We start from the raw sequence: 24,380 nt of genomic DNA, 5'->3' as shown, positions 1-24,380 counted from the left end.
TATTCGCTAGTATTGACATGAGACAAAGAAGATGAAGAAGTCCTTAAATGTCTTTCATTTTGCTGGCGTTCGCACCGCAGGAGTATGTGTTAGGAAACCTGGGTGGCTTGCCAAAATGGACAGGCAGTAGTCTAGCAGCTGTTAGATGGAAACATCTGTCTTCAGTCTGTTAGGAAACAGGTCCCATGATACCCCCACGAAACCAAGTCAAATGTTTACTGTATGTCGAAATGCTCTTCGCACTGAAACATAGTTTCGCACTTATTTAGTCTGTCTAGATGAGATACGACGCAATAGGGGAAAGTAGTCTCGGTCTTGATATTGGACAGTGTTTTGGTGCAGTAAGATTGGTATGAATGCAGTAAATAACAGTTTCAGTCATGTGTGCTGATGTGTAAAACTGCCCTGCTGTACATGGTCGAGTCTTTTTCACCGACTGGAATTTTAAAAGTTTCTCAAAAGCACCACATTTGTTTAGAAATTAAAGCATTCATGAGTCCACTTTGCATGATTTTCTCATAATCTCGCAGAACTTTTTTGAAAACACATGGATAAGTGCCAATATCCATTTTCAGCCTTAACAGCAACATTAATAATAGATGTCAGTGTCTGCCAAAACGTAAGCATGGGTGCATCACTAGTGCTCACGACCTGTTTGTACGCCTAGGAAGCTAGAAACTGAAAAGCAGCAAATACCAAGAACCGGAGATTGAGAGTGAAGCGGATCTCATTTGGCAAGTCAGTTGCTTTGTTGTTGTTTATCACCGACCTTATGATTCCTTTATTTGCCGAGGGTAAGTTTTGTAGTGTGATCTTGTGCATCTAAAGCTCAAGAGGCTACCTGTGAAGAAAGCTGCCAATTTCTTCAGTAACATTGTGGGACTATTGAACGTTTGTATTGTGGGTGAAGCATCACATTCCCAGGATGACAAGCCTCCCGATGACTTGTCAATGACTTTGTTTGCTTTGGTATGTTCACATGTGGTGAGGAAAAAAAATGGCTTGCTCGCTCACTAAAGTGGCAGCGAGTCTGTTTGTTCCGCCGGGGCCACTTGGATGTTAACTGGAGCTGATCGGTGCTCCGTGACAACCTGGTGTCCTTCACACAGAGTTGATAATGACATTGAAGAAGCGTCTGCCTCTGGTGTCACTTCCGCTTGCTTGCGTTGGCCTTTCAGCTTATGAAGGTTCACAGACACGGACAGATGACGTTTGTCGGATTTTCCACGCGAAGTTAATACTATTTTAAATCTACCTTTTTTTGCTCAGGAACATCTTTAAGCAGAGGATGAATCCCCTCTAAACCACAGAAGTTGATGTCAACCGATCTGCAGCTCGGCGTAATCCTGTTGAGGATAACAATTCGGAGTGGTGAGGCTCACTCTTACATTAGGCGAGAAAACACTCAGAATGAATTAATCAATTTAATCCAAGCTTTTTCTAAAAAATGAGCGCCATAAATCAGTGGAAGATTAGCGCTCTACAGATAATGACATTTCTATTATAGAACACTCCAGACTTTCCAAAAATACTGAAATCACTTTGGTGCCACTCTCAAGGAACCTCAACTATTGGTTGCAACTAAATTGTCACATTTGAGATTAACTCTCCGAACGTGGGAGTAATCTCCTTCCAGTGATACGTCTCAGCTTGATTGTGAGTTCCATTTTTCGTTTTCGGAGCACTGCTGGGATTTGGATATGAATATTTTGATCCTCACACAGATGGCTATCATTCAGTGCCTCTTTTTCTATGTGGAGCCCCACTGAGCCTTTGAAAAAGTGCTGCAATTCTCTTCTGAATAAGCAAACCTCTTATTTGGCTGGCCTCACCTCACCTCCTTACCTGCTGTGGATTTTCGGGTGCGTTTAAACCTTCCCCATTGACATTTGAGCATATCTGTAGCAGAGCAGTTCTCTTGTTTACCGCTGCATTGCATGACAGTGTATTTACCTCAATATGGAGTTCACTGTACATACCATTTTTCTTTCCTACTGTTATAGTTATAGGTCATTGTTTGAAATGGTGTCATCCGATGTCAAAATGAGATCTGATGGCAGTGCATTCTCTGTCAAATACTTGGGGAAAGCAGCATTTATTTTAACAGGTGTGGTGACTATTACACTTGGCAAACCCTCATCACAGAATGCACCTGGGATTTCATTTGAATGGTTGGACAATTGGCATTTTTTTTTTGTACAAAACTAAACTTGAGCACTCATGACCAATTTTTTTAAGCGTATGACCTATTGTCCAGACTAGAACTGGGTGATATGACCTCATCAATATCACGAGAAATTGGGCTAAATGCACGATAAATCTCTATCTCAGTGTTCTGTCACATACTTCTCCACTTGACTGTAAATGTTTGGAGTTAAATTGCAATGGCCATGAGCAACTTCTTGCTTTGAAAGTTTGGAGATAAAATAGTTTCAGTGATTGCGAGCCAGCATCATCAAGACACACCTCTACTCGTAGACGCAGGCGGCACAACAAAACCGATTAGGAAGTGGATTAAACCAACCTCTAACCAAGTTTTCTAGAGTACTGCACCCTGGGACAACCCTCCGCATGTACAACCTCAGAGGAGGGCTACTGAGCAGCTCTGTCTAAGTTAGCATTGCCCATCATCTACTTTTGTACAAGTTGGTGAATATATTGCCTCAAGTTATTGTTTGATTTGGGTCTGAAAATATAATTTTGTCGCCTATATTGAACGTGTTTCTGGTTGGCTGCTGTGTTGAGCATGCTCCTGAACGTATTTGTGGTGCCTTCAAGAGTCTTTTGTCAGGCCGGCTGCAGCTGTCGATCAGAGGCAAGCATGAAGCAACGTTTCTGGTTGGCCATTGTTTTAGCTCCACTCTGAAGAGAGAGCGTAAAAGTGACATTGATCACTGTGTCACATGTCGAGTCGGGTGAGTGGATATGATTGATTTTGCGATGTTAGTATCGTGAATGAAAAAGACTTAGGGACATGGGCAAAATGACCTTGGTTATTCCAAACACTACACGCCTGACGCTTCATTTCAAACCATGAGGTTTAGCTCAGAAAAACATGTTCCAGAGCATCGACCCAAGTCACATGCAGGGATGATCATATGAAGAGAATGGTTGATACATCACCCATTTGCTTTGTCAAAATGTTCTTGGGTGGAATATTTTTCATGGAGTGGCGGTTATATTTTTCTCATTTCGTCTCTGGTACCATCGCCCAAGGCACCAGAGTACAGTCCCTCATATCAGCTCTCTTGTGGTCTCTGAGAGATGGAGGTGGAGTGATTAGGCTGTGTGACAGGATCTTTAGTAATCACACCCGCCAGCTGTGAGAAGAGGAATCCAATTCATATTTTTAACAATAGAGTAGTCAGTAATGCAAGATGCAATGATAATATATAAGAGGCAGGCAGAAGGTCCATGTTTTGACTCCAACTTAGAGGTGATCAATGTGTTGGCCATCATTATGTGAAGACAATTCATCTCTAGGTTTATCTGAAACCTTGGACTAAGTACAATGGAGAATGCATCATAGGCAGCAGTAAAGAATGAGGGAGATGGATCCTGCAGCAAGATGTCTTTAATTATTTCCACAGCTCGTGCCTCACTTCTTATCCTGTCAGGCTTATCATCTTCTCTCCCAAAGACTTCACAGCTCCGGTCAAACACCTGGGATCAGGATCAGAAGAGCTGGCTAAGGCATTAATGGTGCTTCGTCTATCTTCTGTAGGCTTTACCTGTCTATCTGACCAGATGAATGACATCAGAATACTGATGTAGAGCTGGAGTGGATTAAGAGGTCTGCTCGGAGCCAGCCAGTGGTTTACAAGCCGTGTCCTTTAACCTGCATTAAGAGGAATCGATTTCTACTGGTGGACTGTAGAGTAGATAAACTCGTGACCCCAGACGTGCAACATAAAACGTGCTGATAGAAATTGAACTGCCCTTAACATTAAACCTCCTGAGATGCCATCCACTTCATTGGCAGTTACGCACTTGCTGTGTTGCTCTGGCGAAGAAATCATATTAAATGTGTCTCTTTTGACAAATAACGGCACGGCACGTATGAAAGCCTTTTATGTCATATCAGCACAAAAAGCTATTCCGTGGAGCTCTCTTAAGGTTGTGTGATGAGATCAAAAGGAATCCGTTGGTTGAGAGAATCATGGCAGATGAAAAGGTGGTGAGTTTGCTTTGCTGCAAACTGGTGATGAAACATGAACTTTATTTATCAATATTCATTCCAACCTTCATCTTGATCGTGAACTTTGATTCATGATTCAGAGAACAAGCTAGAGAAACAGCTTTTTCATAGTTTGGAGAAGGGTTATTTAGCTGTTGAGCTGTTAATAAGACGTTTTGTCTTCGCTCTTCTTCTGAGGAAACCATGGGGAACACTGAGGACTAGCTTCATACATGTTTATTTCGGAGATGTTTTAAGATTCATTCAATGGTAAAATGATTAGGGAAAGGTGATGTAGGAAATTCATGTTTCAAATACAGTATAGTTCCCTCTCAGCAGATATTTGATCGTAAAAATAGTAAAAAATAAAATAAATACAAAAGCGAAATTAAAAAATGTATTACCTTAAAATTATTGTGTTGTGCAACCGAATAGTTTGTATTTGCCTGAACCTGGAACGTGGCCATTCTCCTCCTCATGCACCTGTGATTGAACAGCTTTTTTGTAAGTAGCGAAAAAAAAAAAAAAAATTCAACTCCCTTTTTAACAATTCTCATTTAACAACACATTTATACTGGCAACAAAGTTTATGGTCATAGCATGTCTGATCTTTGCCAACTTAAAGAAAGCCTTGTTTCATAACAGCCCCTGGGGCTTGGATGTATTTTCATGAGTAAAATATTTACAACTCGCCTCAAGACTCGTGCGTCCATTTTCCTTCACATGTAGTCCATCTTGCCGGGCTGCCATCTTTTGTTTTTGCTCTCACGTTTGTTCTCTTCTCGATCTGCATAAATAATCCAGGCTAATGCAGAGAAAAAGCGCAGGCGTATGTATATTTGATTATCTTCTGGACATTTGCCGCCCTGTTGCAATAGCGGCATGCTAATACGAATGCTTTCAAAAATTCAATATAAGAGTTCGATGACAAGGAAAAGGCAACACATAAGCACACTCGAGCATATTGTTGCTTGTCCCTTTCATCCCTGCATGTGTGAAAAGCCTCTGAAGTGTCCTCTGAAATAGAATGAATATGTAGGAAAAAAAAGATGGTATGTGTTGTTGAAGCTGAATAGAGGACGACTTCCTCCTCTAACTGTGATGTCTAATGACTGTGTGCATTTTCAAACAATGCAAATCAGAGCATCTGATTTGCTTTTTTGATGTCATCATCTTCATGCAGATGCCGCACGTCCCACCGCAGCAGGGGTCACATTTGCGTGTGTGGCGCTTCTCTGTGCTCTTTGTGTGATGAAACACTCTAATAAAACAAGTTTGGGCAATGGGGTCCTGTTTACCAAGCCGTCTTGTTACTGGTTATGGATGAGTGCGGCTGAAGTTGAAGAGTTTACAAACACTGAAGTTGCAACTGCACTACTGTTGCCACGAGCGGGGAGGGAAGCAGATGGTGCTGATTGAAAGTCGATGCCGCCTCCAGTGATTAGATTCGTCTAAATTCACTGAGCGTGTGAGCCCTCTTCCCCTGTCGTTTTGATTAAATGTCAGTTGACAATGTTGGTTCCGTTTGCTTCCAACTTCCAGCAGCCATCTTGTTTTTTATGGGGGGCCTTGTCCTCCCATCAATCTCCTTCTGCTTATCCCACGTCAGCTTACGGGCACTTCAACCCTAGTTTGACTTCACTTTTACACAACGGTTTAGGAGTATTTCCAGCCCTCATAGGCCGTGGATTTACCACCCACTGTTGATGTGGGAGCCACACCTTCACATGCCGTTACAGCCTTAGCTACCTCCTAGATGGAGATGATGGTCGAGAGTGAAGGTAGAATCTCTCCATGTCGTGCTGCTTCTGCTTGCTGGTTGTATAGAATGTAATTGGTGTGACTGGGGAATCTTTGATGAGATCTACAATATAGCTGGACTTATATCACCTCTTGTCATCGACAGTCAACAGTTTAGTCATATCCATGATTTCATCTCGAACAAAACGGCACATTCATATTTTTCGGAGTGATCCTCTGCATCCTCCCGATTCGTATGGTTCCTCTTCTCAGTGAGGATGATGTTGCAAGAGCAGGGAGGCAGTTTTGAAGGATGTCATTTGGAGCTGTGTATTGGCAGGTGTCTTTTGATACGATACGTATTCTGATGCAGGATATGGTGGCGATATGATAAATTCCCATTATGTTGCAATACTTTATGTTCAGCAATATGTTGGTTGGCACTGTTTGGTAGCATCATTTTAAGGGGGAAAATGCAGTACAATATTATGTGCATGGAAACAGGTTTGTTGTTATGAACATAGAGAAAATGATATTAGTATTAAACACATCACAAATGCTGCAGCGTATCCAAATATCTATGTATTAAACTTAAATATTGACTTAAAATATCACACAGTCAAGTATCGCGATGCTTATCGATGTTTTCTTACACCCCTGGTCTCGTCCCAGAGCACATGACAAGTAGTTTGCAAAAAAGCTCCAGACCACATTCACATTGTGTCGTAACAAGCTCGCTCACTCGCTTGTTATCCACAACTAGCCACTCGGTTGGTGCATCCGGGACGGTTTGATGTAGTCAATTGTCATCTTCTCACGTCGGCTGGCCTTCTATTCAGCCATAGATGTTCTTGATTCTTTAGCCTCCCCCTACATGAGTGAATGAGCCAACAACTGACAGGCCAGAGTAATGCTGGGTTACAGTAATGAGCTGCACAGAATTCAGATGTATGCTGCTAAATAGTTTGGAAAGACATCTTGTTCCACTTTGCCGTGCGCTGACCTCACTCGACACACTCGCCCCACTCGCTGATTCGACACGGCGTTGACTGATGATACTGGAGAAGAAGTGGGAAGATAGGTCGGAGAGAAGACTGTCACGCTCTGACTTTCTATCTTATCTTGCTGCTTTCCAGTGTGATGAAGAGATGTGACTGATGGTGGGATGAACTCATCAAATTGATCAAAACAGAGGTGGCGTCAGCACTGTGGGTTCACAAGATATTGCAGCATATTCTCCTCTGTCTTTCGTCTTCATGCTCTTTCGCCAAAACAACTCATTTTTGTGTTTGAGAAAATGGTGCCGACTGAAAATGGAAACGATTTTCAATTCTACACCGAACCTTTGACACATTAGATACACTAAATGTTCATGTCAAAATCTGACCCTAGAGGCCGACGCAAAAGCCCTTCACGTGATCAGATGAACATGCACTTGCAAAGTTATTCTGAGGCACCCCTTGCAAGAGATCTTTGCCTGATCTCTTATAAGATAGGCGCTCATAAACAGTGCTGATCCTGATGAAGTGGTAGCTCAGTACCAAGTGTGATAGAAGTGAATCAGAGAGAGGCCGTGAAGGCTCTCTGACCTTCTCATAACAATAGTAGAGTGATAACATCAGCTCCAGACAAAGCGCTGTGTATTGTTTCCTCTGTGCCTCAATCACGCTATTTCTTTCTCCTCCTTTATCTCCTACTCTCCTCTCCTCTCCATCCTGTCACTGTTCTTTTGGATATCCTCGAGCGTTCTCGAGGAAATGTCTCAATTACACTAGCGGCACTGATCCTCTCCTCTCTTCCCTTTTTTTTTCCCCTTGAATTTTCTGTGAGGTGCAGCCATTTCATTTGATCCTAAATGAGTGGTTTGTTCTTATCAACTCTTCAAAGTGAGAAAAAAACCCCTCCCATCTCTTCCTCTCAGTCCTCCAGATGGGAACATCAATTCTTAATGCTCATTCTGCCACGCTGTTCCCCGTTTCTCCCTTGGGCGTACAAAACCAGCACAGGGTCCTACTGTCAACTATCATACTCGATTTGCTGCTGAAACACCTACAAGGAGACGCGAGTCCTACTGAGACATCCAATCTAAGATCCTCATTAAAAATATTTCACACATCGCTGAGGCATGTATTTACATTCAGTTAACATTAACATGTTCATGCGGTTGCTGATACTAGTGACTGAGGATGAGATTCCTACCCACTTTTTTAAGATTTTCACCGGCTGTGTACGATCGACCGTTTCTCTTCTCTAGTATCAAATGTTGTAGACTGAGCCATGCCAAGTGTTCCAAGAACAGAGGGCAGATGAAAACTCCGGTCCAAAGTTCAAAGACTCGGGCTTTCTTCTAGAGTCTGACCAAACACCGGACTCGATGCAAAACGAAAGATTAAACAACCAGAGTGGATGATAGTGTTATGTCTCTCGATAATGAAGAAATTCCTGTGGTTTCTACTCATCGTCGCCTGTCTGAAAGAAAATGGACACGAAAAAGCGTGGGCTTGTTTGAAATACAATTAAATGGCTGAGTAACCTGTGAGGTTTTTAGGATTTCATACTGAAGTGCTTTGTCACAGTAATTACTGCAGCTCTCTGGAGAATAACAGCGTTTGCGCGAGTGGTGTCCCTGCTAAGTGAAGTTTGCGTCTCCAACAATGTCACTGTCGTAATGTTAAATTAGGTTCGGTCTCTCCTCATATGTGAGTAAATTTGGTTTGTGAACTTCAAAGAACCGGCTGTTGGATGGGATATAGAAAGTCAATAGATATATGTGAATCCACTCTCACTGTTACACCTGTCTCCGTGTAGCCTTTTCATCATGACCATCAAGTTTATAAACTTCCTCTGCATCAATTACTCCATTCACACCTCTGCTGTCATTACTGTCGCCGTCGTCGTCCATCTTGCCGCCACCATCATCTCATCATTCCAACAGCGCTCCCAATGTCAAAACTATTGCTGTCACCCCTCAGCCATTGCTACCAGCATCAATGCCATTACTCTGACCCAGGGGTGTCCAGACTGTTCCACCAAGGTCAGCAGTGAGTATAGCCTCTTGTTCCAGCCAAACAAGTGCCTTAAGTTAAGAGCATAATCCGTTGACTGTCAATCTGGTGTTGGTGTTTCAGCCGACACATCAGTCGCTAAACTGTGTGGGAACAAAACGCTGTACCACCTCGGCCCTTCGAGAACCGGTTTGGACACCCGTACTCGAATGCACCCATCTTCATTTTTTCACTTCTGGTACTTGAATTTGGATCGGCTAATACCAACATTAGTCCTGCGCTTCTCTGTTTTTTTTTTTCTTTTTTTTTTTTTTTTTTTCTACGAACACCATGATTGTTCATTGTGTTTTGGAAAAGACAGTGGTATGTACGACCAGACCACAAAAGACCAGAAAAACAAGAAATCACACCCTTAAAACAAAGGTTTAATGAATGAAGCTACTTCATCTGAAGAGTAAAATTAAGTACGATGGCTCTGGTAGGACAAATAAATAGAACAGTACCATTTTTTATTTATTTATTTATTTTATTTTTTGAGTTGCAGAAACTTGGGAGGAATGTCACATTGCTCCTTGTCTCCCTCATTAAAACCACCAGTAGATGCTTTATATAAAATGTCATAGTGATCATAAACTTACCGTCACTGGCATGATCACTTCAAATTATGCAACCCTACACCAATTCATCATCTTCATCATCAAAGTCATGGTTGGCAGAAACCACTTAAATTGCCTACTGAAACAACAACACATTCTCTCTCCCAGGTTGTCAAATACTGACTGTTTTCAAGTGGACTGCGTCCTAGAGTGACGCCGTAGTCAGCTGCCCACGTCACATCTTGATGTTGCTCCCTTGGCTTCACATGTCCATCCACACTGGAGGGGAAACTTTTGGCATTGAAACACCGCGTGCAACACAGATGGCTGCCTTCGCTGTCAACATAAGGCAAAGATAGTTGCTATTTGATGCCTTGGGTGTGAGTGTTGGTAACACCCCATGAAAGTACTGCCATCTTCAATATGTGCAGCTTACAAAAGCCTGTCAAGTGAGCGAGGGAATAGTGTGGGAGAACTTTGGCAGGTTCAAAGCAGGTCAGGCCACTGGGTTTGGATGAGCTGCACAGGCAGGGCGGCACGCGCAGGGAGTCCACCAACAAACTGGAAATTGGCTTTGCTGTGCAGTGTTTTGATGTTTAAGCAGATTTCTAAAAGCTAAATGGAGCCACTGTTGGTTTCTCAAGAATTGTTTTTGTTGTCTCAGAATTATTTTCTCCTGTAGTGCTCTGGCTCTTTTCTCACTGTGTGAGATGGTGCTGATCCATGGCCAACAGGACAGCAAGTCACATTTGTTACCATACCTTCAAACTTCCTCATAAAGGCTCTGTAGCAATGTAACTTCAACTGTCACTTCAAGGTCAACAGTTTCTAGCAGTATAGTTAAGGTGTGTTTCTGCCAGCACGGTGACAAATGACATTGGTTTAATTGTTACATCCGTTTGTCATTCTTCAGCTATTATTGGAGCTACCTCCTTGTTGCAGACATGGCTGACCATATGCACACTACTTCATGAGCCGCTTTCACTCTGTAGCAACCTTTTCACTTCCAGCTGTCATTTCAGTACATGTTCACACAGTAGGAACCAATTGTAATGGCACTAAGAACCTTTTCAGTCCTGTTTCCAGAGCAGAGTCTTTTCGTTATTTCTCATGGAAGCATCTTCATGCCTGCGTGACGTATGAAAACCAACACCAGCACAGAGGCAGCGTTGAGGCTGGTAGTCTGGAGGACTGCGGTTCATGATCGCTGTTTTAGACGACACAAAGGTCTCCGTATTGACATGAGTAGTTCAGTCACAGTCTGCAGACTCATCATGAGACGTGATTTTAATTCAGCGGAGCGGACAGTCAACTCTGACCTGCAGCATCGCCTCAACACACACAGACCACTACAGACATTCAGAGGTAACAAGCCCACAGTCTGTCAATGGTAACGTAAATAAATGTAGATTCAAAGTTTGTTTTACCAGAGTTTCTACCACTGTCACACACACGTGACACGGCGGTCTTTGCCCTTATTTAACCAGTATTAAACCCAAAATCTGTGATTTGAGGCACACTCTAATACTATAGACAACTAAAACACTGCTCCATCATTGCTCACTATTTCTTTTTTTTTTGTGACGATCGTGTAATGCAGCAGTGTCACCCCCTGCCCCCTCTGTGCCCCCTCTAAAGTCCATGGGAATGCACACTAGGGGATAATGGTTCCTAGAATTAGAAAGGCTCCTACAGTGCAAAAGCAGCTATCCTGCATGTGAACCTGCAGTTATGACCGAGGTGATTTGCTTTCAACGTTTATTTCAGCACATTCTTACAACACATCAGAATGTGTCTTTCATGTGCAACATTGATGGTCATTTTCTTTTTTTTTTTTTTTTAACCATAGAAGTTTTCCTATTGTATTTTTAATTGAGGTTCCATGAGCTCCTGAGTAAACCTTCTAGATGTGTCCTGTACCCAACGGTTAATTGCAATGTCGCTGCTGATGCGTTACACGATGTACACAATTAATAAAGTGACTCCCTGGCCCTAACTCATTAGTGCTTGTTGTTAGTGGTAGCTGGACAGTGAGCAGCTCACGGTTAACTGGTCTCTTAATAGCCTCTACAAACCTGTAAGGCTGCCGCAGATCAACAGGCCTTGTGATTAAGTTGGATGAAGAGAGCGCTGGTGCTCTTAAGAACAAACTATCTGCTAAACAACAATCCAAGTGCTAATTTATTGACTTCACAAAATGTCAGTACACCGTTGGTGGAACTAAAGATAGGAGGGATAAATAAAGTATGGATAGGAGTGAATGATCTTTGGTGTGTTAACTGGAACAGAGCTTAAAATGTATTGCAAATAGACAATTGAATGATGTGATAAACTTCTTCTTGGGCACCCCACGTCGCCCAAGTTAGCGTGCGTGTCCTCTCTAAATCTGGTCATGGCCTAGCTGACTTTTTCGATTTGCCTCATTCGGTTGCCGTTCGTACTGTCTGAGTGAATAGCTCACCATTCCTGTTGTCACACTGTATGAGCTGATGCTCAGCTGCAATCTGACAGCTTGAACTATACGTCCATAAACAACACATTCGACTGTTGTATGCATAGCAGCAACGAAGAAGAAGCCAGAAGTGAGAAGTGGGAAAGGCTCAGATGTTTACAGATTCTCTCCTGAGAGTGCATGATATTGCACAACAAAGGGAAACTTGTTGCCCTTACAATTTGTACCATTCTTTGCACAGACACGCCAAAAGATGGTGACTTGTATGGACAGGGAAACGGCTTGGCCATCGTGGATAGTATGGTCTATCGATTCTCTGAGTGCTGGAGGCAAGCAGATAGATTGACGGGCTTAATCCTAACTAAACTTTGCCGAGTTCTGAGGTGTCAAACTGCACAAAAGGGCCGCAGTGGGTTCTAGTTTTTGTTCTAACCCTGCAAATACATCTTGGTCAGCCAGTCAGGTGTTAGTGGAAACAGCTGCACCAGACTTTCTACTGTTCACAGCCTTCAGACATGTTACTGGTGATTGGTTGGGACAAAAGCCAGCAACCACTTCGGCCCTTTGAGGACCGGTTTGACATGTAAGTAACACGAGTATGTTGGCGGTTGGACTGATCTTTTCAGTCCGTCTAATGTCATGATGATCAAAGTGATGTGCATTAGGTGCAATGTTGTTAACTAGGACCAATGATGTGCTTCCTGTTTGTGCCGAGCATCAGTGGCTTTGACAGCTTTCGATGGAGATTTAAATCGCTTAGATCACTTCTGCATGTTTCCACGTTTTGTGATTTAACGTGACAAAAAAAGAAACCCACCCAGTTGATTATTGTTTTCCTTCCGTTTTGCTCCTAATTGTGGAGCTAAAGCTTTGTCATGCATGAGTTCAGTGCGAGCGAGGGCTGTGTGAAAACGCTTTTGAAAAAAGGTTGCCACAGATTGAGCCGCCATGGTTTCCAGCTGAGACATTTTTGGGTCAGAGTGTTTTTCCTATAATTGCTTTGATCACAGAAATAATCAGATTTTCACACACGTTAGCGCACGCGAGCACCTGCTCACAGCCAGCGGTGAACCATGACATATCAATTGAATTCCACGCTCTGACCACAGAAGTTGGGCCCTGTAAGTGATGAACCAGAAAAAAAAAAAAAGTTGAGAACAAACACGCCCAAACCCTGCCAGGATGAATAATGATAAGCCCACTACTGGAGCAGTTGTGCCGTTTATGTGGTAGATGCAGCCTGCTGTGCTCAAGGTGGAAACCCAAATTGAATTCCACACCGTTGTTTTTCCGTCCTCAAGCGTTTATTTATTGAAGAAAAAACGGCATTCTGTTGTCGAGTGGATTCTATGGAAATGGATGAGTTGAAAATGTCTTTATTTCAGATTTAAACTTTCAACACATTTCTATTATTCAGCAACCTTTCTTTCTGCCTCTAGTCAAAGCTAATCCATCGATAATGTGAATTAGTTTTGGTTCAATAGCAAACTTTCATTGTGAAAACAAGACGTGACTGTGACATTGAATCGCCTATGTGTGAATGCCTCATTAATATATCTGCATTAGATATGTGTTTGCTCTTTTATCGTCTGATTGTCAACCCGGTGATGTCTGTTTCAGATACTGACAAATGCAAATCTATTTTAGATTTACATTCCCTTAGATTTTTCAATTAATATTTATGAAGTCTTCCTGATCTGAATATTGATTGTTTTCCCCACATGATCGCAGCGATCCAAAACTGCTTGGCACGATGTTTGCTTGCAGCCGCACGCTCCCTCCTAGGAGAGCGCTCATGTGACTTGGAGAGGTGCGGAGCCTCAACAAAGGCTCCGGATTAATGCTCGATAATATAAAACTTTAATAATCCCTGTGGGGAAAGTGGGTCAATGTGGGAAGAGAATAGCCGAGCAAATGGAGGCTTCAAGATAATGCGCGTATTTACAAATTCAAGATCATTACATGCTGCGACAAAGAAAAAGAATGCATTTGAGAGTCTGACAATCGGTGGCATATGTAGATTCATTTGCTCAGACTTGAGAACATATGTGTTGGATAAAGGATGTGCAGCTTGCGCAGGTCATAGTGGCAAACGCGCCGTGATTACAAAGCAACAATCCCCTGGTGATTTGATGAGTGTTCAAGTTGCTGCTGTTTGATTATGGGTGTCATGGAATCTTCCTTTTGTACTGAAGTTTCATCAGGGTTTTGAAAATGCAACATTAAGTAAGTAAAATGAGAGATTTAATAAGCTTTGTATCACCAATAATTGCCTTCTTAATCCTTTTAAAATGAGTATTTTCTTGTGTTTTGCCAAGATGTCTGTGATTTAATGAGAAATACTGAAGAAAATGACTCTCTTCAGACAGCTTTATGCGTGTACACAAGCATGGGTTGCAAGTATCATTTTCTAAAGCTTTTTTTTAATTGTTGCTCTGTGTATCTCCTCTCACTGAAGTAATTGTGTACGGTTTGGCCTTTGAGGGAATTTATTTGAATTTATTTACCAGCCGTGCTTCCAAAACACAGCTAATGAGTTTGGATACACAAAAGGTTTTGTCCATAATTGTCACGAACCATGCATGCGTCTGTGGATATTGCCAACTTAGTTTATGTGTCATGGATGGAAGACAAAACTCCATACAGATTAGGGATTACAGTGCTGGGATTAAAGCTGAGTTATTGTTTGGAGTTGCATCATCAATATAGCAATAACAAAATGTAGTTTTTTGCCTCGACTCGCTGTGCCTCAGTTGCCATTTGCTAAGGAGAGCACTCGATTCCTCAGATCTCTAGTTAGTGTCTTGTTTCAGTGAGTCAATTGAGTTTGGGTTTGTAAAGTTGTCAGTTTTGTGCTTGTTTTAGCCGGAGCTGGTCACGTGACTGGCACCTGAGCTGTGCACCAAAGAATTTGAATGTCTGTAAATCCAAACCAACCCTGACAACACCACCAAAATCAAATCACTTCAGAGTTATGCAACATCAAACCAACCTTTCATTCAAATGTCCTCGTCCATTGTGGAAAATAAGCAAATGCCACTCGGAGGTGAAATACAAAAGTTGAGTCGCTCAACAACGTGCTGTGCTCACACTTGACAAGCATGACCACACAAACAAAGATATATTTCTATATACATGAATCAACATCTGCTCAACCCCTCACATCCTGGAACATGGAGCGCTCTTCCAGGGAATCTCTATGTTTGTTGTATCATCAATAGAGCAATTGTTTAGACTTGAGGTCAGAGCCTTGTCGCCTGCAGAGACTGACTGTTGAACTGCTTTGCTTTGTATTGGCACAGTGGCGTTCAGGCACGGTCAGCCTGGAGTACAGCGAGCACAGGCCGGTGAAAGGTTGATGTCAGCTGGTTTCATGCGGTGGGGATCCACAAAGGATTTCTCTTATCTAAAGGATGAGAACACAAGAAGTGAATGATGAAAGGAGATTGCTGTAAATGAGCACTGGTTAATTCACTCAGGCAGTGGCCGGATTCTCGCCCGCTCATAAGCCGGGGATGTATGTCCTGACTGGCGATGAGCTGCAGCTTGTGTGTTCCTCCTTTTATTCATCATCCTTGCTGCTATATATTAATATGCAGATGTCACACACCCTCCTTAATTCCGTGCGTGAGTGTTCTTTGTATACGTCTTTTCATTACTATGCATGAGAGCGTGTGGCTGGCCTTCACAACACGTGCCAAGTTAGTATGAGTGATGTTGAATGATTGATCAGTGGAAGAAAGAAATCCAAGGGAAGAGTTTAAAGGTAAAGGACGGATGTGTAAATCAGATGCACATGAGCGGCTGAGGCAGGATCAGTGAGAAGGAGGTGAAGCCCAAACAAGGACGTGTTTTTTACAGAGGAAAGATAAAAGAAAGTTAAGGGCACGGAAGAACAAAGAATTAGAACAAGAGCTTGGAGGGATGCAGCACTTTCATATGAAGATAAGATGTGGAAGAGCAAGCCCAATTTCACAGCGGCGTTTTCACCCTGCCTTTGTGCTTTTACGATGTTACAAGAGGCGCTTCACTTGATGGCACATTAGTCCTGTTGAGAAAGAAGCCCTGCACATGTTTTATTGAGCAAGTACGCTCCAGCTCCGCAAGAGCATCTGTTGGAACCGGACACTTCCCCAGACCGGACTAATTGAGCGAATGGCATCCGTGTGCCATCTGCGCCCTTGTTCTCTTAACTTCTCTAACTTGACCAGGGAGGATGCACAAGCCAGGCTTAGGTGGAGGACACTGACTTGCTGTGGCGGGAAATGCCTGAAGAAGAAGTCGGGTCTCAGTGATAGGAGGTTTTTTTCTGAGGCATGACACGTACTCATGAAGTACTGTTTCCGTTTGAGATGGTCCCTGGCTGCAGGATGACACGGAAATAATGACTTCATAACTAGGAAGGCTTGAGACAGTGCACCTCCTCCATTTCACGTGTCTTTGTAGAAACACAGCACATGACTAAGTTAATAGAGCAACATCTATGACTTGTGCCTCGACCCGCTGTGCCTCAGTTGCCGTTTGCTAAGCACTCGATTCCTCAGATCTCTAGTTAGTATCTTGTTTCAGTGAGTCAATTGAGTTTGGGTTTGTAAAGTTGTCAGTTTTGTGCTTGTTTTAGCCGGAGCATGCACCAAAGAATTTGAATGTCTGTAAATCCAAACCAACCCTGACAACTCCACCAAAATTAAATCACTTCAGAGTTATGCAACGTCAAACCAACCTTTCATTCAAATGTCCTCGTCCATTGTGGAAAATAAGCAAATGCCACTCGGAGGTGTAATACAAAAGTTGAGTCGCTCAACAACGTGCTGTGCTCACACTTGACAAGCATGACCACACAAACAAAGATATATTTCTATATACATGAATCAACATCTGCTCAAGCCCTCACATCCTGGAACATGGAGCGCTCTTCCAGGGAATCTCTATGTTTGTGTGTGATTGTCATATTGGCTCTTCACAATCCACTGCCTCATTATCTGTGCCACTTTCAATTCCCCAAAGGAGAACACTCACCTGAGAACCACCGCTGGGATTTGGACCTCAGGGACTAGACCGTTACAGATCACTTTAGTACGTTTCTCCTTTCATTCCCAGAGTTGTTCTCCACTCATGCAGCTGCTGGGGAGCGTTGATCTGTTAGTTTAGTTACAACAGAACATCTGCTTAGAACATCTGTGATTCCCCCACCCATCTTGCCTCCTTCTCCCCCTGTTCTTTTTTGGCGCACACCCCCTGCGTTTGTCATGATAAAGAGCCTGACAGGTATGAAATCTAACTGGAGGGGGAAGAAACTCACGGTGGAGGGAAACTGAGAAGGAATATTACTCTGGTATAACCATGCCCTTGGCAGATCTTGGAACACAGCTGGGTGTGTTTTGGTAAATTGCTCCAAGTATGAAAATTAAAAAAAATGGAACATTTCTGTATTAAAATAAATTGACAAATGACTTACTAAGAAAGCGTGAAAAATATTTTTCATGAAATAAGATAATTACTTTGTTGTTGTTGTTCTTTGTTGTTGCTATTTTATTCTTCATATTGTTTTTTTTCTTTTTTAAAAAAAACTTGCTTGAGTTGGCATTTTAAATTTTTATTGCTTAAGTGGCTTAAAGTGTTTGTGGTCCTGTAGAAACAGTGTCACATAACACAAGCAACTGAATAACCTTGTTGTGTTAAACCAAAGTTGTACTGTAAAACCTGCAAATGTCAGGGTTTGGGTTGCTGCCTAGTTTATGAATGAGGATGGAACTCTCGCAAATGCTTTATACTGGAGCTTCCGAGAAACAAAATTGATCAAGTTACGCTCAAAGGGTTTCTCCCTCTCCACAGCAGCCTCTGACCTCGACATCATGGTGTAATTTTCATACCTCGTAGGCTGCAATTTTGAAAGCTAACGTGTGCCGCCGAGCTGAGGCGAGCTCCGCCAGACTGCGGTAGAATATTCCGGCAACCTGCTCCACCAGATCTGGCATTGCAATCCACCAAGCGCGAGCTGTACTGTGTGTACTCTTTGATTTGATCGTTCCCTTGTTGTCCGTGGTGTCAAGTAAGAAGAGCGACCGGCTCCATCGTCGCTGTGCCGCGTCAGCGTAAAGTGTGATTCAATGTCTTTGCTTTCCATCAAATGACTCCCTGTTGGAGTGATCCATCGTACTCAATACAAAACTAGGAACCCACTCTAGAAACACAGCAGTTGTTTATTTTTCATGTGCAGCAGTACTTTTATTCTAGCAAATGATAATTATACTACATTATACTGATGTTTTGCAGTGATTTTTACGGTATATAAATGTATATAAATAAAGATATATTATTCATATCAATGTATGCATCATTTCATGTTGTTTTATAACATGTATGCCTCTCTTAAAGGGAAGAAGTGTTTATATGTTGATTGTGTCTGATGTTGTTGGCCATAGCATAGAATGATATATTGCTTATGTTAAGTGAATAGTGCAGAACATTTTGAAAACTGCATGCTGAATTGCAATATTGTCACAATAAATCACAATTCAATGTTTTCCCCAAATCGCTGATAGCCCAGTCTAATAGAATGCAACTTTGGCCTTGTTAAAAAGATAAGAAAATGACCTGACAAATGATTTTCTCTGAGATGATTTTGTACCGTGTGAAACAGATTGTGGTTATGGATCAGGCTGACGTGTCTATGTGTAGAACTACTGCTAAATTTGTAAAGAAAAACAGTCGGATGAGCAGTGAGGCAGCCACTTGCTTCATCATAATAGAAACTATAAAAGTAAAGTAAATTGTCCATAATTTTAAAATATTGAAATCAGAATGTTAACTACTTTTGAGGAGAATAGATTAAGAAAAAAAACAATTGTTGGTTTAGGATTAAAACCAGCCGCCATGTCCATGGAACAATTTGCTTTAGTTGTTGTGCAAATCATGTTGCATTTATTTTCAGTAAGAACAGCCCTCCTGCAGTATTGCATAATGTTTGATAACTTGAATGTCATATTCAGTGTTTGAGGTTGCTCTCTGAAATTAATGACTTTCTGATTCTTTCTCGACATTTACATTCTTGTTGGTTCAGTCAGCCAGACGTGCTCAGAAGCCAAAGCTCAGTCTCCTAGTGTCGGTCCTCTAAGTTGCACCGTCAAGCTTCACCGCATTTGTTGAATGGTTAACCGACACCGCTGCTAATACAGTTTTGAGGAGGTGGAGAAACAATCTGTCTCCCCTTTGCCACTTGTCTGCGGGGATACAGAACTCTCACTTCACCCAACGTTTGTTATTTTTGCGGAAAGCAACAGAAGAGTTGCTCTCACCACTGACATTTCAGCCTCTGTGCTAATGACAGTGAACAACAGTCTTACATCCAAACTTAAGACTCTTATTGGCTATGACCAGTTTTGCAAAAAGCGGGACCTTTCTCATTCTAGGAGGATCACAAAAGAAGATGTTTGTGTGCAACAATTAATTCAGGCTATAGCTTGGAATAAGATACAGTTGACAGTTAACTGATGTCCCTGATAACATCCCTCTCTCCCCACATCCTCCTTTACCACAACCTCATTGTGTTCCTTTTATCTGCCTTTTCCATCTTTAACATTCTTTGTCCAAATTGCAAAAAGTGGGACATCTAAAAACTAGATAATGATACTCATTGTGAGCAAATATGTACTTGAAGCAAGTGAAATTTCAGCAAGATAATTTCACTTGACAAGATTTATTGGATTGACATATAGAAAATGTCTCCAGAAGGCAATAAAAAGAGCAAAAACAATGCAGGTTTTAAGTTGACATTACTTAAAATATATCTTTTGACTCTCCAAAAATAAGTACAATATACTAAATTTAGCCATAGAACTAAGAATTTTAGATTATTTTTAATTGAGTTTAAGATGATTTTGCTGGGATTGTAGATTTTGACATCCAGAAAATAGTTTAAATAAATGACTGCTTGAAGAATTGTGATATGACTGTATCTCAACTAGCTTGAAAAAAGAGAAGTAATGAACTTTGGTTTGTTAAGGAGAGTGTTTATTGAGTTTTTAGATTTTAGTTTATGCTAATCGTGGTGTGTTAATATACATTTCTGACTCTGTCCCTCAAAAGAAGAAGTATTGGTTTTAGTTTTTGCTCAGGAACCCTTATAATTCCAATCTGTTTCTACTCCTCCCAGCTGATAACGCTGGGCTATAGCACTTTGAATAACAAAATAATAAAACACCAGAAGTGAAATTTTGTTCTTGTAACTATGCAAAATAAGTCACATTTGTCATCTCATTTTGCTTATTGAGGCCATCTTAGACATTTAACCATGTTAGTGTTGAAAAATCCTTTTGCGTTATCTAAAGATGAAAGCAATATTTCCTTCACCATAACTCCTCATTTGTAGCTATAAAATGGTCGCGCAAATCAATTCTAATCTAATCTCATCGTGAATACATTGATCAAGTTGTACTTTGTGTTTTGAGAACTGTGTTTCCCCGCATTCAGGCCTGACACTCCACTTCCTGTTGACAGGTTGGGTAAAATGATGAAGAGCTCTGATGGCGTGTTTAACAGCCTCAATTCTATCTGTTGCAGTTGTGTCAGTGCTGCAGTCCAGTGAAGAGCACACACCGGCCCCTCAGAATAAGTGCATGGGTGACATCGAGGAGTTGGCAGCCAGCTACGAGCGGAAGCTCATTGAGGTGATGAAGATTTGTAACTTGATGACTGGCTCTTGAGGTCCCAAAGTTAGCCACTATTTAATGCTTGTTAGAATTCACTGAGAAACCTCATATTATTTACGTATGTGAAATACATGTAGCTGGCAAGCATGCTAGCTAGTACTGGTGTACGTGGCGAATGAAGACTCAGTGTTCGCATCCTGGTTTATTGTAGGCTACAGTTTTGACTTTTTATTTTCTCTTGCTAAACAAAGTGTTTTTAATGGGCAGGGCTTATGCATATTTTGTTGTAGAAAAAATGAATTAAAAAATGATTCTCAAGCATTTTTTTCATGACAATATTAAATATTGGTATTTCTGCCCAGAATTGATTTTTTTCTCAAACATTATGATGGTGTTAAGACGCAACGTCATATCTGTTTCTTGGTAAACAGTTGAGAAGCCGAGCTCAAGCATGTCTCCAGCTGATCAAACACACAAGTTTAATACACATGACAAGCTTTTATGTTCAAATGCCAGCTATTGTCAAATGTAGTCCAAGGACTCCTTGCTGGATTCACGTAGCGGACATTGGCAACTGTCACTCCACAGTGCCATTTCAGGAGCGCACCATAGACAAATGGGAAGTGTGGCCTGACAAAAGCCCCTTTTGCGAGAGTCTTACACTGGTCACAAGAGAAGTTGCAGCTCTGTGCCAACATGTTAGCAGTCTCTGGTATCCTTTGCCTAGTATAGTTTGGGAGGATGGTAGATACCGAAATAACATCATCTATGCAATGGTTGGTCGTCCTGGGCTGTATAAATTGTGGGGAAAGTAGTTGGATATAGGTTATTTAATCCAGCTCCCACTGCGTCTCTCTCCTGCTGCATGTGCACATTGACCTGTGATAACACAGGCTCTCACTCGCTGAAACAATTTAGCCCCAAAATATTGCTCTCAGAACCTGTTCTGGCACATGAACTGCTTTGCGGTTAATCTGGTAATCTCTAATAATATAAACTGAAAAATAATAAACAAACACAACCACGGTCAGCACCTTGACCAAAAGTCTCTGGGAAAGCATGATGTGCATTTTTATTATTATTAATCTTGAAATGAATAGATCACAATTGCGATATAAATTGAATTGACATACAAGTATCGAAAAATATCGGATCAGGCCAAATGCATATTGTCCCAGCCCTATTTTTAACAGACAGTCAAATCAGTAAACACAGTAAGTTGCTCTTCAAATCCTAGATGTGCCAAAAAAAGCCACGCCATGTGATGCTAGTACAAAACAAAAAAAGCCATTATTTTCCAGTACTTTTTTTTTTTTCATACTGTGAATAGCCTTCACTGTGCAGCATCACAGCTGATGTCAATGTTCAGTAAATCAGTGATTTACATTCGCAGCTGCCAGCCCTCCTGATTCAGCTGTCTTGCTTCAGTAGCCGGGAGAGAAAATTCCGACTGAAGCGGTTATTGATTTTTTTGTAAATGTCACGTCGGGCCTTGTTGGTTACACAGAGCCCTCGCTGACACAAATAAATATTGGACAAGGATTATCATCATTAACCCGAGGGACACTGCTCCCTTCAGGTTCCATTGAACAACTGGCTGCTGTTTTCCTGGTTTAGATGCTGTATGAATCTTTTTCTTGCTGACCTGTATTCGTAGCCTAGAAGGTACAACCACATCACATTCTTGAAGATCATGAGTCAGAAAAGTCATTTGTTTCTGTTGTCTTATTCCCTTATATTGCTCTCAAGCTGTGCTGGTGACGTGACTCGGGGACACCTAGGATGGGTTCGGCTGTCCAGTAGAGTAACTTACAGACAGACAGCCTCATGCACAACATGTGAGTGTTGTATTTTCTCTAGTGCCCGGAGGACGGTGGAACACACAAACTCTGCTCAAAAATTGCTACATTTGCAAGAATTTAGCTCAGAGATTTCTGGTCTTGGGTCAGCTCCATTGTTGTCTGTCGTGACTACAGCTTCAAAGGACAAACGGTCCTATGATGTCTGACAAAAAAAGCCCTGGTATCTGTAATGTAGGGGAGTTGGCAATAGCTAACTTTAGCAGCTTCTATCTTAAATCTTAATCTTTCAATACTGACCCAAAATTCAATAACTTCAACACAGGTAGAAAATGAGTTTTACCTGCTGACTCGGCTATATTTTTGTGACGATGGTGCACTTCAGTGAACTCATTACTGCCCCCACCTGCTCAGATTCAGTAAGATCGCTCACTTTTGTTCCCTCACTTGCCACAGCTAAATCTGATATGCAATGGGTGACAATGCTTCAGTACTGCTGGTTTTAGAACTAAGAAAAGATGAAGGCATAAACATACAAACATGTCTTTGACTGACACTTATATTACACAACCGCATGACATGATTCATTCAACCCATTGCAAACCACAGCATTAGGATCGCTGGAGGCTATGTGGTGTATTGATGTTTATATTTTTGGTACGCACATCTTTTCCCATGTTCCCTTCCCGCTCACTCCCCTACTATCTTTAACACTACCAGATGTGCAAACAGCACTTCATGTGAGTGGCACTTCTCACGGGAAGCTGCGCGGATGTTTGATCTCAATGGGTTTTTTTTTTCGAAAGCTATCAGTGTGGGAGGGCGTAAATATTTCCCAATGGATATGCCTGTCTTAGCTGAAAAACAATAGGTTCATGGAAAAATGAAATGAGGGAAGACTAACTAATGCCATCAAAGACAGGCAGTGTAGGATCCCTGGGGACATTGTGGGGTTAGACTTTTTTTTTTTTCAGGGGTATGACAGTATTATGTCTAGTTCATTAGCTCAGGCAATGATCTTAACAAGATCATACACACCATTCTGAGAAGATCTAACGTGGATTGACATCTAAAGTGGGAACCTTTTTGCTTCATCCAGGCTTTTCATAATAAAACAAATGATCCCTGTGGAAACAGTATCAAAACATGGATTTGTAATACGAAAAAAAGAAACTGCTTGGATTCATTATGAAATATATTCTTTGAAGGCCTGAGTCACATTATTTAATGATCATGGTCAATGAAATGTTAGTTTTACACACTCGGTAATGACAATAAATGAACGTCCAAGCGTGCTTTTCGTTTAATACTGTTCCTGCAACAGGGGTCACATGCACAGCTACTGAGCTGGATAACCTGCCCCAAAGCGATCTTTAGCTGCACTCCAAGTGCCTGAGCAGATGTATATGTAAATCCAAGTATTTGTGTATGACTAAAAATAATGAATACATTCTGAAAATCAATAAAGGGCAGGGGAGTAATTTCTCCTAAGCAGTCCCTCGCTTTGTAACAAATAAGCATTTAACAGTCTTTTGATGACAAAGAAAGGAAATTCTGCAAATAGTGAAAACTGTCAAGACGTGCTTTTCTGATGCTTTTTCTGTATTAATGCTTGTGTCGTTCTCGCTCTTCATGTACTACCGACTCCCAAATTACACTGGATTTATCCTCTTAAAACGTTTTCATTCTTGTAATATTCAATCCAAGTAGTTCCAGCGTGGATTTACCATTTGAGTCATGCAGCAAATGTTAGGCTGCTTTGATTGAGCAACCAAAAACCGTGAATGCTGTAAGAGGAATTTGGCGTCCTTGACTGTTGAGGCTTTGGTGTGGCCAGCTAATTATTTTTCTTTTTGCATCTCTGTATCGATGAGGAATTGGGTGACTGCAGTGAAGGAGATATTCGGGTCGATGGTTCCGGTGGGATCAGGGATTCTGCCTTTGATCCCAGAACTCATTA

The 24,380-nt window shown here is 41.7% G+C and overlaps 1 protein-coding gene across 3 annotated transcripts in view; it reads left to right on the top strand.

Moving 5' to 3' along the window:
• snx29 (sorting nexin 29) overlaps positions 1–24,380 on the top strand; it is a 115,432-nt gene that overhangs the window by 38,026 nt on the left and 53,026 nt on the right. For all 3 annotated transcript variants that reach the window (XR_008414356.1, XM_053862067.1, XM_053862076.1), the window contains one exon: positions 20,533–20,639. Coding sequence is in view for 2 of the 3 variants with exons in the window: in XM_053862067.1 (XP_053718042.1) it covers positions 20,533–20,639 (107 nt within the window). In the remaining variant the exon portion in view is untranslated. The remainder of the gene's footprint in view (positions 1–20,532; positions 20,640–24,380) is intronic.

Source organism: Synchiropus splendidus, chromosome 1 (assembly GCF_027744825.2).
Source record: "Synchiropus splendidus isolate RoL2022-P1 chromosome 1, RoL_Sspl_1.0, whole genome shotgun sequence".
Classification (NCBI taxonomy): domain Eukaryota; kingdom Metazoa; phylum Chordata; class Actinopteri; order Syngnathiformes; family Callionymidae; genus Synchiropus; species Synchiropus splendidus.
This window is presented reverse-complemented; position numbering and strand designations above follow the sequence as displayed.